Raw genomic sequence first — 13,761 nt, 5'->3', positions numbered from 1 at the left:
ATGTGCTCAGGATGCAAAGGAGGGTGGTGGGGGGTTCCTACCAAATAGGGCATTCAGTATCTGAGTCAGAGGTGATGACAGCATCTAAGCAGGGGGCTGTTTTCTAAGAAATATGCCATTAATTTCGTAGAGCCTGACACAACTGTGCTGCAGTTCAGCTGAAGCCATTCCCTTGAGTCCTGCTGATGGCCTTGGCAGTACAGAGTCTCCAGGTCTGCAGCTCTCCTGTCCTCTGCACCTTCCCACATGCACTGCAACCACCTACTTAACATACATGACTCTACGAGAACATCCCAAAACTAGTCTGTTCAAAACCAGCAGCCATTTTATGAATGACCAACGTGAATGATCCTATCTGTAAAATACAGGTAATCCTGCCTCTTTATTTCCCAATGCAAGTGCAGATCACTGACATTTGAGAAGTGTCTTGAAAATCACAGGAGATGATAACATCAATAACAGCACGCCATGAGATGCAATATTATTACAATAATAATGGCACTCATTTCAGACTCCTGCATTTTTCAGGTCATCAACCAAAAACATTAGCAAAATAGCCCTTCAGGAGATGAAAAATCTTTGCAGTGTAATGTAAGCTGCTTCATTCAATTTACTTATTCTCCCCTACACTGTGCAAAGTGCCTGCTACCATCCCTCCAACTACCAAGAGAATTTTGAGTGCCCTTCTCACATAAAAAGATTAGACCCTCTGATGAAACTAAAGAGAAATCTAAGAGCAGCTGACCACAGTCGTACATTCCTGCAGTCTTGCACTTTTTCTACTTTTTTTTCCCCTTTAAGTCTTGACCTGCAATCTTCATCAATGATGTCAACACCGAAACCACAGGGACAAGCCATGCAGATCAGACTGAAACCTAAAGGAAATTAGCTCAGCTAAGCTACTGCAGGCCCAGCAGGACATCCAGTAGCTCCCAGCTGTGCCTCCCTTCAGGGCAAAAGCAAGGAGATAGCTGAGCAGCTTTCAGCAGCCCTCATCCCCAAGCCAGAAGTGGTAAGGGCAGCATACAAGAGCTCTGCATGGCTCTGCTGTGGCAAAAGGCAAACACTGCCTACTTTGCAAACTGAGCTCTCTGGTTGTTGAGAGAGATGAGAGTTCCCCAGCAAGAGCCTTCCACCGCTTCTAGGGCAGAAAGAATTTTGCTTTGATCTTGAGAAAAACTGCTGAGACCTGTGAACATGTCTCCCGTCTCTTCTGCTCTGCCTGCTGGTTTTGTCATTTTGCCTCATTATTCCATCCCTCCTTTCCTTCCTCCAGAATAGAGTAGCAGATGATGGCTGAGGTAGACAAGGATCCAAAAAGCAAAAGGAAAGCCTTGCTCTTGCCTTTACAGCAAAAAATCAAAGTGCTCTGTGTATGTGCACCTACATGTCAGGTACTTCCTACTGTTCCTACTGGGACTTCCCTCTCTCCCCCCTTTTCAACATTTGAGGTTAAAGTCTATGGAAAAGAATGTTCCAAACTTCAAAGTTAAATGCAAAGGTGGTACTGACAGCACAAAGTTCTGGGAACATACATGCAAAAACCTGATCCCCTCTTCTTCCTTCCCTTGCTTTCAACCCAAGATGCTTCCTTGGTGGGAAGCATCAATAGGAAATTCAAGAGAGTACACCAAAAGCTATTTTCTTCCCTTTTTCCTTTAGTGTGCTTTTAATATACTAAACTGTGTTAACATTAAAAAAACAAAGGTAACTCTTACAGGAATAGGAGGCCACTTTTCCCTATTGCTCACAGAGAACCCTGGCTGTTGGAATGGATGATATGTTCATTTTGTGGCACGGTCACTCAAGAGAGAGCATAGAAGTCTCCCATGGTACAGTGCACACAATTTACAATGGGCAGGGTTAAAATTTAATTAATTGTTGCAGGCCTTGCAAAGATGTTTCTCCAAAGCAAACATGCTACAAAATACATTTTTTTCTAATCACATCAGAAAAACTTCAGTTCATAAAGCACACTTTCTGAGCTATTAGAGACAACAGTTGCTGGGATGTTTGAAGGAGGAGCTGGCAAAATTTAAAAAAATTAAATAAAAAAGAAAAAAAAACTAAAATAGGCCTCAGAGATTTAATGTCCTATAAAATAGCCCCCTACAAGCTCTTTAAATGCCCTTTACTTCAAGCAATACTCCCCAGATTGTAGAGAGTTTCAGGGCAATACTTGCAGCAAGAACTCCTTGTGTTCCCTCTGCTTAGGGGGCTCCACAAACACACCATAAGATTTATGCCTTTCCCTTTCAAAATAACCTCATGTAGTCATGTGCAAAAATTAATTTATATAAGCACACAGAAGAAAGGAACATGTTAGCTCAGGCTGTTGGGATTTTGGTGGTTTTTTTCAGGTTTTTTTTGGTGGGGGTGGGCTGGGGGAACAGTCACTAATATCTACCATAAATCTGCTCACTCACAGCCTCAGCTCACACACCAACACCACCTCTGTCTCACACACACTTTCCTTCCCATCTTTCCCTCTCTCCCTGCCTACAGCCATGCCAGAATAAGTCTGAGTTGGCTGTGCAGTGTTGCTGATTAAAATTTGCCAGTAGTGAGACAACCGACTATAGAGCCTACAAGGGGACTGTGTATTTATGAATGCAATAATTAATTGATGCATAATAAGCACACACTGCGCATACCACTCTTCTTTCCATGCACAGACAGCTTCAATCACCATGCAGGTTTCATTGTCACGACAATCTTCAGTTCCCAGCAGCTGCTCCCCCACCCTGCAGCATTAGCAAAGACAAGCTCACTGTGTCAGAGTCTGCATTCATCTGCAAACCCACCCAAATACTGCTAGATTGATTAATTTTGAAGGTAGAGGCTTTCAGAAGAAAATGCCATAGTTAGTGCCACAGCTACTAGGCTGTCACAATTTTCCTTTTAAACTACTTTTTTCAGAGGCTCAGCTGTAAAGTGTACTCGGAACTGTGAGCTGACAGACTGGTTTGCATCTTAAGAACATATTTCATTTTAATGGCTTTATTTTTAAATTGTTTCAACTCTTTGAATTAATGGAGATTTAAAAAAAGAAATGAGACTGACAAAAATGCAAAGTAGAATATTTTATCCTTTTTTACCTGTCTTTTAACGCCAGAATTATATTTTCAAGAAACTCAATAGTACCCAATAATAGGACTGCACATTTTTCCCCCCCTTCAGTGTCCATCCCCTTCAGCACCACTTTCTGCTGCCCACAAGGAAGAACAGAGATATTTTGCCACAGAGATGAGCTTCCCTGCTAACTCTCTGCTAAGCCATTTGAGCCTGCAGTGATGATACCTGGAGGTCAGTAATCACCAGAAGCTTTCACTGCAGTGCCACGGGCACAGAAGACAATTGTGTGCCCTCCCTGACCCAAGGGCCAATGTTTATTGCAGACTTGCTACATGTAGGGGCTGACCAGAAGGTTGCAGAGCTCTGCATTTGGCTTGGGAGCCGTGGCCTAGAGGACACTAATAAATATATATATATAAAAAATATTAATACTTTGTAACAGGCCACAAAGGGGATGACATGGCTTTATTCTGCCAATATGCAGAGGATTAAGGGTTTCTGCTTGAAGCCACTAACAACCTGAACAGGAGAATTACAGTAATTCCACTAAAACCACACGGAATCCAAGGCACTGGCTGATGGCATGATGTTACCCTTCCCACTTCTCTCGAAAATGCAGCTGGCACAAACCCTATAAACAAGAATTCAACCAGCTACCCAAGGAGATACAACTTAAAGAATGGTCCTAGAGGGGCCACATGCAGTAGTGGGGACATTTGTCACAAGACTCCTTAAAGGGAAGTCAAAAATAGCACTTTGCATGTGAAACACAGCTGAAACTCATGTTGCTCACACCAGTCCATTTTAGTGCAAAGCATTTCACAGCAAACAACAGCAAGATGCTCCATTAAAACTCTGCACTGCTTTAAGCCATGAGGTCACTGTTAGGACCCAAACACATGTTGTCATGACATCAATTAGCAACACTTTGCCTATGCCAATGCCATTATTAATACCTTGAAATACGAATCTCTATTACTAATTAACAGTCAAATGCACTAAATGATTTTTCATGCATTAGGAATGTATTACTGAATTCAATTACATGTCAAGAGCTGTGACTTATGAATCCTTCCCACAACACCATTTGTGCCAGAAAATATCCTTAAAAATTCAGCAACATTTAAAACTGAAGATACCTCTGTGTTAGAATAAACTGTTAGGCCCTGGCTCTGCAAGCAAGACAGCAGTCTGTCTACATGTCTGACTGTATCTCAGCTACCACTTCCAAACACAGCAGCCACACTTAACAGCTACAGTCATTATACAGAAATTCAGCAATTCATCAATGAGAATACCAATGCTTGACTAGAAATTCAGATCTCCCCTAAAACAAAGCCTGGCAACACAGGAAGGATGCAGATGCCTCTTTTTGTCTTGAAAAGCGTAAATGTTATTCTGAACACAAAATATTGATTGTTTCAAGGAGATTACTGGCCTTCTGTTTGAACACAGCACAAGAACTAGTGAATATGCATTTTGAGAAAGATTTCACTTCCACATTCATTAAGAGCCTTGACATTTAGGTATTTCAGAGGGAAAACTGGGACACAGAGAATCAGGATGACTGATGAGCAGTACTTACAGGAAACGTTATTTATACTGCGTGATGCTAAACCAACTTGGTTAAACCCACAGTTTAGCAATGATAGCTGTAATTCTGCGCACACACATCCACACTAAGCACCTGCATTTCCTCATGCAAACACACACACAAACTGGTGTGTACACTCCGGATTAAAAAATCGACAGTCAGCAAACAAAGAATATTAAGCACTATACCTTTGAGTCATAATCTTATAGGCATCTGGCAGATAACAGCGGATATTCTCCATCTGAGCAGGATCAGAGTCACAGATTTTATCATCAGTCCTGCCGTAGTTGGCACTTTCGATCATGATCACATCTGTTCCCGGGCAGCGCAGCTCGATGGGGTAACTCTCGCAGGACAGCTCCCTTCGGACCACAGCCATGGGCACTGGGGCACGGCTGAAAGCTGCAAGGATTAACACAGAAACACAGTCAACACTGGCTCTCCACACTGAGGCTAAAATTAAAAGCGGAATCACGTTCAGCAGAAGGCTTTACCCATATGCTGTGCTGAGATAGTTTCGGTACCATTCAGATAAGAGCTGCAGAAACGGGGTCTGGTTACTGGCTTGCTGGCTGCCCAGAGAAATCACTTCTCCACTCAGTGACTTGATTTTCTCATTTTAAAAACAAGCCATAGATCCCTTTTATACAGGGCTTTAGAAATCCCTTCTTGAAACAGGTAAATAGCAACTATGGCATTGTTATTGTTTCTACTTACCAGGTGAAAAACTAGTTGGCTTTGATATACAAAATTACAGTCCTGTGCTGTACTTGAACAAGCAAAGAAAATTTTATGATAACAAGCTATCCAAGAACCAGGATCCCACCTGCTCAGCAAGATTGCACCTGTCCTACAGCAGATGTAATAACATCTGTATTGCTCCTGGTCCTTTTCTTAGCCCTTAGAAAAAGTGATCCTAATGGCATTTGCTGTAGCCTGCAGCATGCCAGAGGATGGCCTGCAGGTTCTGGCAACCATCCCAAAGTTTAGGCCCTGCAGGGTCCTACTTTCCATGGAAAGGCCAATTTATGGGACACTAGATGATTTAAGTCCAGTCTTAGCTCTGCATTGGATCTGCCTAGATAGTCAAATAGCTGGCAAATACTTGTGAAATTAAAGAGCTCTCAGAAATCTTACCTGTTTTAAAAGAAATCCAGGCTACAGTTTGCAAAAGAAAAAAAAAAAAAGAAACACACTTGAGATGCCTTGAAAACAAAGCCCTAAAGTATTAGTAAACAATGCCACTTGACAACAAGCAATTGTATTTCCCATCTTTATAGCCTCTTTGATCCAAAGATCTTAAACAGCTTGAGGAACGTGAATATATTAATCCCCAAATATCCACATGAAGTAGTTACACATTGTCTTTCTCAACTCAGCCGCAGAAGGGCTTTGCAGCTTCCAGAAGATCTCATGGGAAAGCCATGGTGATGCTAGGAACCAAATACTTGTTTCCCAGCCTAGCACACCAGTCACAACCTGAAATAAAAGCCAACTCCTTTCCTCCTTTATTCCACAAGAATGAAAGGAACCATAAAGGTTTCCAGATACAGGGATGATGTGCCCTCCAAGCGACATCTGTACACTTCCAACCACAAAACTCAACATACAACCCAAGCCTGTCTCTATGTGAGGGTGAGAGGTTTAAGCCTCCAGTAGATCCATGGCCTATCTGATACCAGGCATCTTTCAACAACTCCCTTTCCTCCTGCCCCCATTATAAAAACACCAAAATACCCTCCCCCAAACCAAAAATACCATCCAATCTTCTGCTGGTTTGCTCCATAAAACTTCCCCATGGTACATGCACACCAAGTTTCCTTATGGAAAATAAGATTATATTGTTGTGTCTCAGAATACCATTTGACTATATCAAGGCTGCCCTGTCTGTTAGGCAGCAATCCAACACACTGACTTCCATGAATCCTTCCATTATTGTCAGCTGTCCCATTTACGTATCACTGGACAGATTCTTAGATTCTGATTTCTGTAAATCAGCAGGGATTACTTTGATATCAGACCCTCCCTGGTGTGCCAGAGCTGTGGACTAATTGCCAAACTCCCAAGACAGACGTGTGCTTATTCTTGAATAATAGCTTGCACAATTAGCACAGCTTTAGGGTTTGGATCACTTGAGATCTCCTCCTTCCCTGAGATTGGAGAAACCGTTCTGCCCTGGGCTCAAATTGCACCATACATTTGTGTAATGCCATAAATTCTCACTGCCACCAGCTGGTCCTGTTACAAGAGAAGGAAAACGAGGAGGACAAGCGTGAACCTCTAAGGTGCACTGCCTCATTCTTACCCTTAGCTTGATACCACTAGTCAAAAAGGTGAGTGGAAGAAGGATGGGACGATGTTAGAGACAACATTTGATAGAAGAGATAAGCCAGCCAGAAAGGCAGAGTCAGCAAAGCTCAGCAATTTTAGCCTGCCCTAAAACAACTTCAAGAGGTATTAAGTTTGCTTACAGCGGTCTGTCCACAGAAGCCTGCAGCAGGCTCTGCTCTGTCAAACACTGGACTCTGTGGCAGAAGGCCAGTGCTGACCAAAAAACTTCTGATGCCAGGATTCTGATTTTGGAAAAGAGCTGTGGTGAGCTCTCCTCTCAAGCCTGTTCTGTGCTAAACCTGAGCAGATTGGTGACATGGGAGGCAGAAGGTTTCTAGCAGCTTTTGGCAGAGTGCTGAGGCCAAGGGCCCTCCCTCCTCCTGCCATGTGCTTAGATGACTCCTCTTAACTGCCAAAAAAATGACAAAATGAGGTTTATAGGCAATATTAGCTGTTTGGAGCTATGGTATTGCCCAGTCCTTGGGCAATTTGGATCATTTTCTCTGGAAGGTTAACACAAGCTATACAAAGGGCAAAGAGAGTTGGTAATACTACTTTACTTTTTACAGTTCTCACTACAGGAAACAAAACTTCGGAGCCACACAATTCAGAAAGTATATTTTTGCTCTTAATTCCTATGTTTTGGGGTGTTTTTTTAGTAAGTATTCTATACCAATTGACACATGAGGCTGAGGAAAACCCTGCTTAAAATCACAAAAAATTAAATGCCTGAGAATTCACTCATAAAAACCTGGTATAGTTGTCAAACAGCAATACTGTACAAACGCAGCTAACCTTGACTCTTGTGTTATGCTGGAAAAAAGACATTGAGAATGACTAACAGCAATTTACAAAACCATTAAAGACATTTCTCTCCCTCAAATGAGAACACATTTCTAGTGTCATGGGTGTGTCTCCTGTACATGAGACTTTAAAGCATTGATCTACTAAAATTGGATGCATATCAGTTTCAAGGATGCCCCCTAAACACCCCAAATCAAAGCTTCCAAACCCCTTCCTCAAAATAACAGCTCATGTTCTACTATCGAGTAAATAATCTCTGGACAGATGAAAACATTTCTGAATGCAGCTTTAACCTTCCTGGAATTCACCTTTTTGCCTTTCACATAATCACTTGACTGCTTGCTCTAAGAAGGACAGCTTTCACTTACAGACACCTCCCTGTGGTATCATGGAGTCAACATTTACATTTATTTTCTGGATAAAAAGCATAAAAAATTTAACACCCTGGAAAAACTAGAAGCAGCTAAATATTGTAATAGAGCATGATCTCCTATCATGCTTTCTCCTAAAGCAATAGGCATGTTTTCCATCCTGCCATTGACCACCAAATCATTCCCTTTGCATGGTGTTTTCTCCTACCTCACTATCTGCAATAAATACTCCGAAGGGAGATTAGAGCCCTGGCTGTTTATCTCCTTGTAAACGCTTTTTTTGTTGTTGTGCCCCTATATGATAATCTTACTTAATCATTTTTACTGGTTTTCCTGTAAGAAGCAAAGATGTTTTGCTTTTTGCTGCGAAACAAGATACATCAAAGCCCATCTGTGAAATACACAGCACGATTGTATTAATTCATTAATACACTTCTCTCTGAGCAGCTCCCTATCTTCACAGTCTCTCACTGAGTTCCTTATTTAATCTCCTAAATAAGTGACCTAATTGTTGGCTTGAAGTCAAGAGGAGCTGATGTCTGCTCACTACTTTGAAAAACAGGTGTCTTTTTCCAGGATCCTATGTGCAGACAGTCATCTAAATACAGAACTTAAAAAGTGTTTTTCAAATTCTTCAACGTTTAAATGTGTGCCAACTCGAGTTTAAATGTAGCCATTCAGTGGAAAATAATCCTCCTGAGCTTCTGCAGGGCAAAGTGAGAGCAAAGGGTGAAAAGGCAACAGATAATGACAGGATTTTATCTGGGCGATTTAGAACTCCTTTGTCTCTGCTAATTTCAGGAGCTGGAAAATTAAGTAAGTCATCAAAATCTTGTGCTTTTTCTCCCCCTCGCTTTTGACCTCAGAACATAATTGCCTCTTGTCATGCCTGCAGGGCACGGGCTTGTAGTTATCACTGTGTGCTTAATCAAATGCCGAAATAGCCTTTAAATTATGTGTTTCCTTGGCTGCTAGAGACTTGTTGAGCTCTGTTACATTTAGAGGCATGATGGTAGTAGATGTACTTTTAAAAGAAAAGTGTGGGTTGATGCTTTTAATTAGGTTTTATATGCAATTTTCCCAGCAAAATCATGTTCTGGCTCAGAATTTTCAGAGTGAAAATTCAGTGCATATTTAAGGGCCGTGAAACAAAAGCTGGAATTGTAGAGATAATTATTTTCACAAGCCCTGTATATGATTTGGTCTGCCCAGCTAAGTATCTGACTTACTGTTCCCAAGTGCAAACAGAGCATGCTGGGGGAAGAGGTTTCCTAGTAGTTTGGAAGAATGCTTCTGTGTTTGTAATTTTGCAGTATTTAATACTCCCACAGTTCACCTTGGCTCTGTGGGGGAAAAAATCCTAAAGTAACAAGAAAAAAAGTCCCCCTCCTCTTATTCTCAAGCCTACTCAGGTGTGGGTAGGAGTGGAAATCCCTTTCAGTCAATGAGTCAATGGGCTTTGCAGGGCTCACTCCACATTCTGAAGTGCTTTTCTAAACCAGGGCCCTACTTTTCCCTATTAGGACATAAAGTCTCCTTAGTGCACAAATTGTTTGCATGCAGACATTGCTCAGTATTTCTTCTGTCTCTCTTTTCCTTAATCCAAATTATGCCTGGCCTCTGATCTCAAGAGCAATATTAGTAGAAAGCAAAACCTGGAGTTAAAAATGGTGACAACAAACATTTCTCAAGCATCCAATACCCCTACTTCCCCGTATTTTCAGAAATATTAACAAAGTTCTGACAAGCTTAAGAAAGCTTTTGGTTGGTCCAAAGTTCTCTGAAATCTTATGATTAATATACAAATATGGAAATACCATTCTTTCTCCCCCACTTTCTCTACAGCTGCTGAAAATTAAAAAAAAAAAAAAGAAAAAAAAAAGAAAAACACAAACAATGTCTTTTCTAGAGAGACAGGGTGGAAAAGCCTTTCTTCTACTCTCAGCCTGCAGTGGGGTTAAAGAAAGGTGCATCCAGACAAAGGCTGGTGCCAAGACATTGCAGCAAATGCTTGCAACATTCATATCCAGCTCCCCCGGGGAAGAATGGAAGACTGAAGGCAGCCAGTGTGGCTGAAGAGCTGGAGCCATCAGCAGTGCAAGGCTGGACAGTCCTGGTCCCCATTCCCAGCTCTCCCCTATGTGCCTCAGCTGATTGCTGTCTCATCTATCAAAATGGGAACATGATCCTATCTCCCCCATTAAGCACTCTAAAATCTACCATGGAAAGGAAGAAGAGAATTAGATGCATCCTCAGAAAGTGATGCATGTGGCTTCAGCTTTGGTTTCCCCACATGAATCAAATACCCACATCCTCCCTAGATTGTCTCGGGCTTTCTTATTTTATAGATAATATCAAAAGCAATTTGCAACTTTCCTTTGGTCACCTTCACCTTGATCCCCCTTAGCCAGCACACAGCCAGCTACGAACAGACTTCACAAACTCAAAGAGCATCTTTTTACATGGTGGGATGGAGTATACAAAAAAAAAAAAAAACAACCAAAAAAAACCCAAACAAACAGAAGAGAAACAGAAGGCTGGGTAACACCCCAGCCAAGGCAACCAAAGAAAAGCTAAAAACCAGAAAATCCTCATAAACTTCCCTGTGCTGTTTATGTGGAGGTTGAGGTCAACTATCCTATGGTTCCATAAATTGCTTACTCTATCTCTATTATAGCATGCAAGGGGCACCTGCTAGGGATTTGCTCCCAGCTTCTATGAGTGAAAATAGAAGAGATGTTCATCTGTAAGTTTATATCTGATGCCCTCTCCCACAATTAAAAAGGATTCACAGAAGGTTGTAGCAAACATAGAGCAGATTTTCTGTAGGGATTGCCAAAATTCACACACAATCAGTGAATTTTCCAAGGTGACACAACTATGGATACAAGCAGGAGCACAAAAAACTTCAAAATCTACACAAGTCCTAAAATTAGTATCTCTGAAGCAAGCCTCTGTCTCCATGCACAAGCTTCATGGAAAGCACCTTTTATTTCCATGGCAGATCTCTTTCTGCATTTCTAGGCACGCAAGATCTCAAAGCAGGGATGGACAAGCAACTGGCTCTTTCCACCACCCTCTGGATGCCCAAAAAGCCCAGGGACAGCAGCCAGAGGATTAAGCACCAGGCAGCTACATCCTGGGGTAATTCTACTGCTCACTCTTCATACCACCAATACTCCCTCACCTCTTTGCCATGCTGAGCTGATAAATATCCTTATTCTCTCCCCTCACATTCCCAAACCCTTACCCAAGTATGGAGGAGCTTTCCTTATGAGTAAGAAGCATTAGATTATCTTAGAATCTCTCAGTATCTTCTTAGAGGAGAGAAAAAAAACTCACGGGCAAAGAGTACTGCGGAAGATCACTAGAAAAAGACAACCACAGTGAAGTGGATGCATTTGCACCCAGGGGCGAGTGCGCACAAGGGAAATTGGTCATTGCAAAGCCTTGGGAGAGAAGAAAATGAAGTGATAAAAGAACAAAACCACAGAATCAAGATGGTAGCTCTGAGTGGAGGAGTTTGACAGGAGGAGGTGACTGAGGCACTGTGTGAGGACAGCCTGAGCCAGAGAGACCCAAACCAGGCCAGTGGGAGGAAGCAGAGCACCAGCAATACTGCACTTCCTTTCTCCTTCCCCATTCCCACCTCCTGGGACTCAGGGGCTGCTGCCTCATTAGTGAGAGATGGGAAACTCTGAAAACTGCAACAAACTTGCCTTTCAGCAAGGCCCCATCCTCACTTAGCTCCCCCTATCATGGAGAGGCGAACCCCTCTGGAGCTGATCTCTACAGCAGGGCACGGTGTCACCAAGGGCCACCACCCTCCAGGCTGCTGAAGGGGCCGTGCTCTGGGGTAAGAGCACCTGCCAGGCGAGTGCTGTTGGAAGGAAAAGGGATCCTGCTTCTGCTTCCTGCCCAAGACAAACCCTCCTATCTCCAGCCATGGCTCTGCTGCTGGATGTGCATCCATCCAAGCTCTGTGCTTGCTGCACCCCTTCATGAGGCAGAGCAAGTCAGTAACTCACCAAGAAACTAAACCAGCAAGAGGAGAAGGGAAAGGGGGGATTTCTGCTGGGCTGATAGAGTTGAATCAGCTCAGAAAAGGTTAGCTCAGGTCATAGGGAGAAAGCAAAAGATTTTTAGAAGGAAGGGAGGCTGAATTTAGAGTGCCTTTCAAAAAAACATGACAACCTACCTTCAAATCAGAGGTCAGAAGCATAGTCCCAGGCTGAGCTAAATGTCACTTTAATGAATTTAATTAAAGCAGAAGCAACAAGTTGAGAACAACAGACAAATAAAATGTGGCCTCCAAGGGGACGTTGAATGCAAGTACATTAATATTTAGGCCCTATCACAGGAAAAAAGCTATTCCCAAGTATCTTTTCCTTTGCAGTGGATCATCTAATTTGTAACGAAAGGCACACATTAAATAAAAATGTTCTTTAAATTTACAGGCTTCTTTCATGTGAATTACCTTTCAAGTGTAGGAAAGCTGTGCACAGACAGGGAAAGTGTCAGAGTTTAAAGGCTTGTACTGTGGTGCTTAATTTCTATAACCAACCCTTATGGTAAACTTGCCCTCCAGCCTAACAGTGACATTATTAAAAAATCTAGCTTTTATATCCTGCGCCATAACATTGAGACATTTGTATTCTCAATAAAAGAAGCATTAGGTTCTGAGCCACAGGGACCAGTCCTTTTTACAGATTCATACACCACAAATTTCACTGGGGTCCTTAGCAATAAAAAACATGCCATGTAGTTCTTACCCAACTCAAAGTTGCAACAGGCACTCAACTGTCTTCAACAAAAACCCAAAAAAAACTCAAAACCAGAGAAGCTTTGACTTTGGCATTGCTGAACAACCTTGGTATCTCACATTTAATACAGCACAAATTAATGTGGTGAAGTAAGAAGATTTGAGTAATAACAGAATTTGCTCCATTTCAAATTACTCCAGTGTAGGTTTTAATTGTAGCCATTAGTAAGGTTAATCTTTAATCTCATATAAAAACCTTTATAAACCACCGTAACAGGTATAATCATAGAGCCAGTTAGATAAATGAACATCAAGGGTTTAGTCTAAGAACATTAAGTAAAAAGAATCTGATCATAATTTTCAGATTTCATATTATATAATAAGTTCATTTAAAATTACAGTTTGTTTTTGTTCCCATTTAAAACACTAGCTGAAATTCCTACCCATTCTAAAATAACACAAAGCTAGAATAGCTTTCCTGCTACCAGCAGAGCTATTTTAGGTTTGAGGATTTAGTGGTGGCCTAGGTGGATATTTCCCAAATGCTCTTTTGCATCTTGTACCCCTGTGAACTGGGAGGTGGCAGCCCTGGGCTACAGGAAGCAAGACAAGGATAACTGCAGCAGGCCAAGACACAAATGTATTCTCAAAAGTTGGAGACAGTCTGCCATTGAAGATGAAACAGAGCCCAAATTTTACTTTTATCTCACCACAGGAGAAAAAAAATGGGGGCAGGAGAAAAAGAGAAGGGGGGAAACCCCAAACATAAAACTGCACCAAAGTAACTAACCGACCCCAAAAAACAAAGAAGTCAGGAAGGGACC

General features: G+C 42.0%; 1 protein-coding gene across 1 annotated transcript in view; it reads right to left on the bottom strand.

Annotated features, from left to right (window-relative positions):
* ADGRL3 (adhesion G protein-coupled receptor L3) overlaps positions 1-13,761 on the bottom strand; it is a 482,184-nt gene that overhangs the window by 247,996 nt on the left and 220,427 nt on the right. The window contains 2 exon segments of the mRNA XM_031066355.1: positions 4,858-5,071; positions 5,807-5,827. Of these exon segments, the coding sequence (XP_030922215.1) occupies positions 4,858-5,071; positions 5,807-5,827 (235 nt within the window).

Source organism: Geospiza fortis, unplaced genomic scaffold (assembly GCF_000277835.1).
Source record: "Geospiza fortis unplaced genomic scaffold, GeoFor_1.0 scaffold11, whole genome shotgun sequence".
NCBI lineage: Eukaryota > Metazoa > Chordata > Aves > Passeriformes > Thraupidae > Geospiza > Geospiza fortis.
The sequence above is the reverse complement of the archived record's forward strand: the minus strand, read 5'-3'. Positions and strand labels throughout refer to the sequence as shown.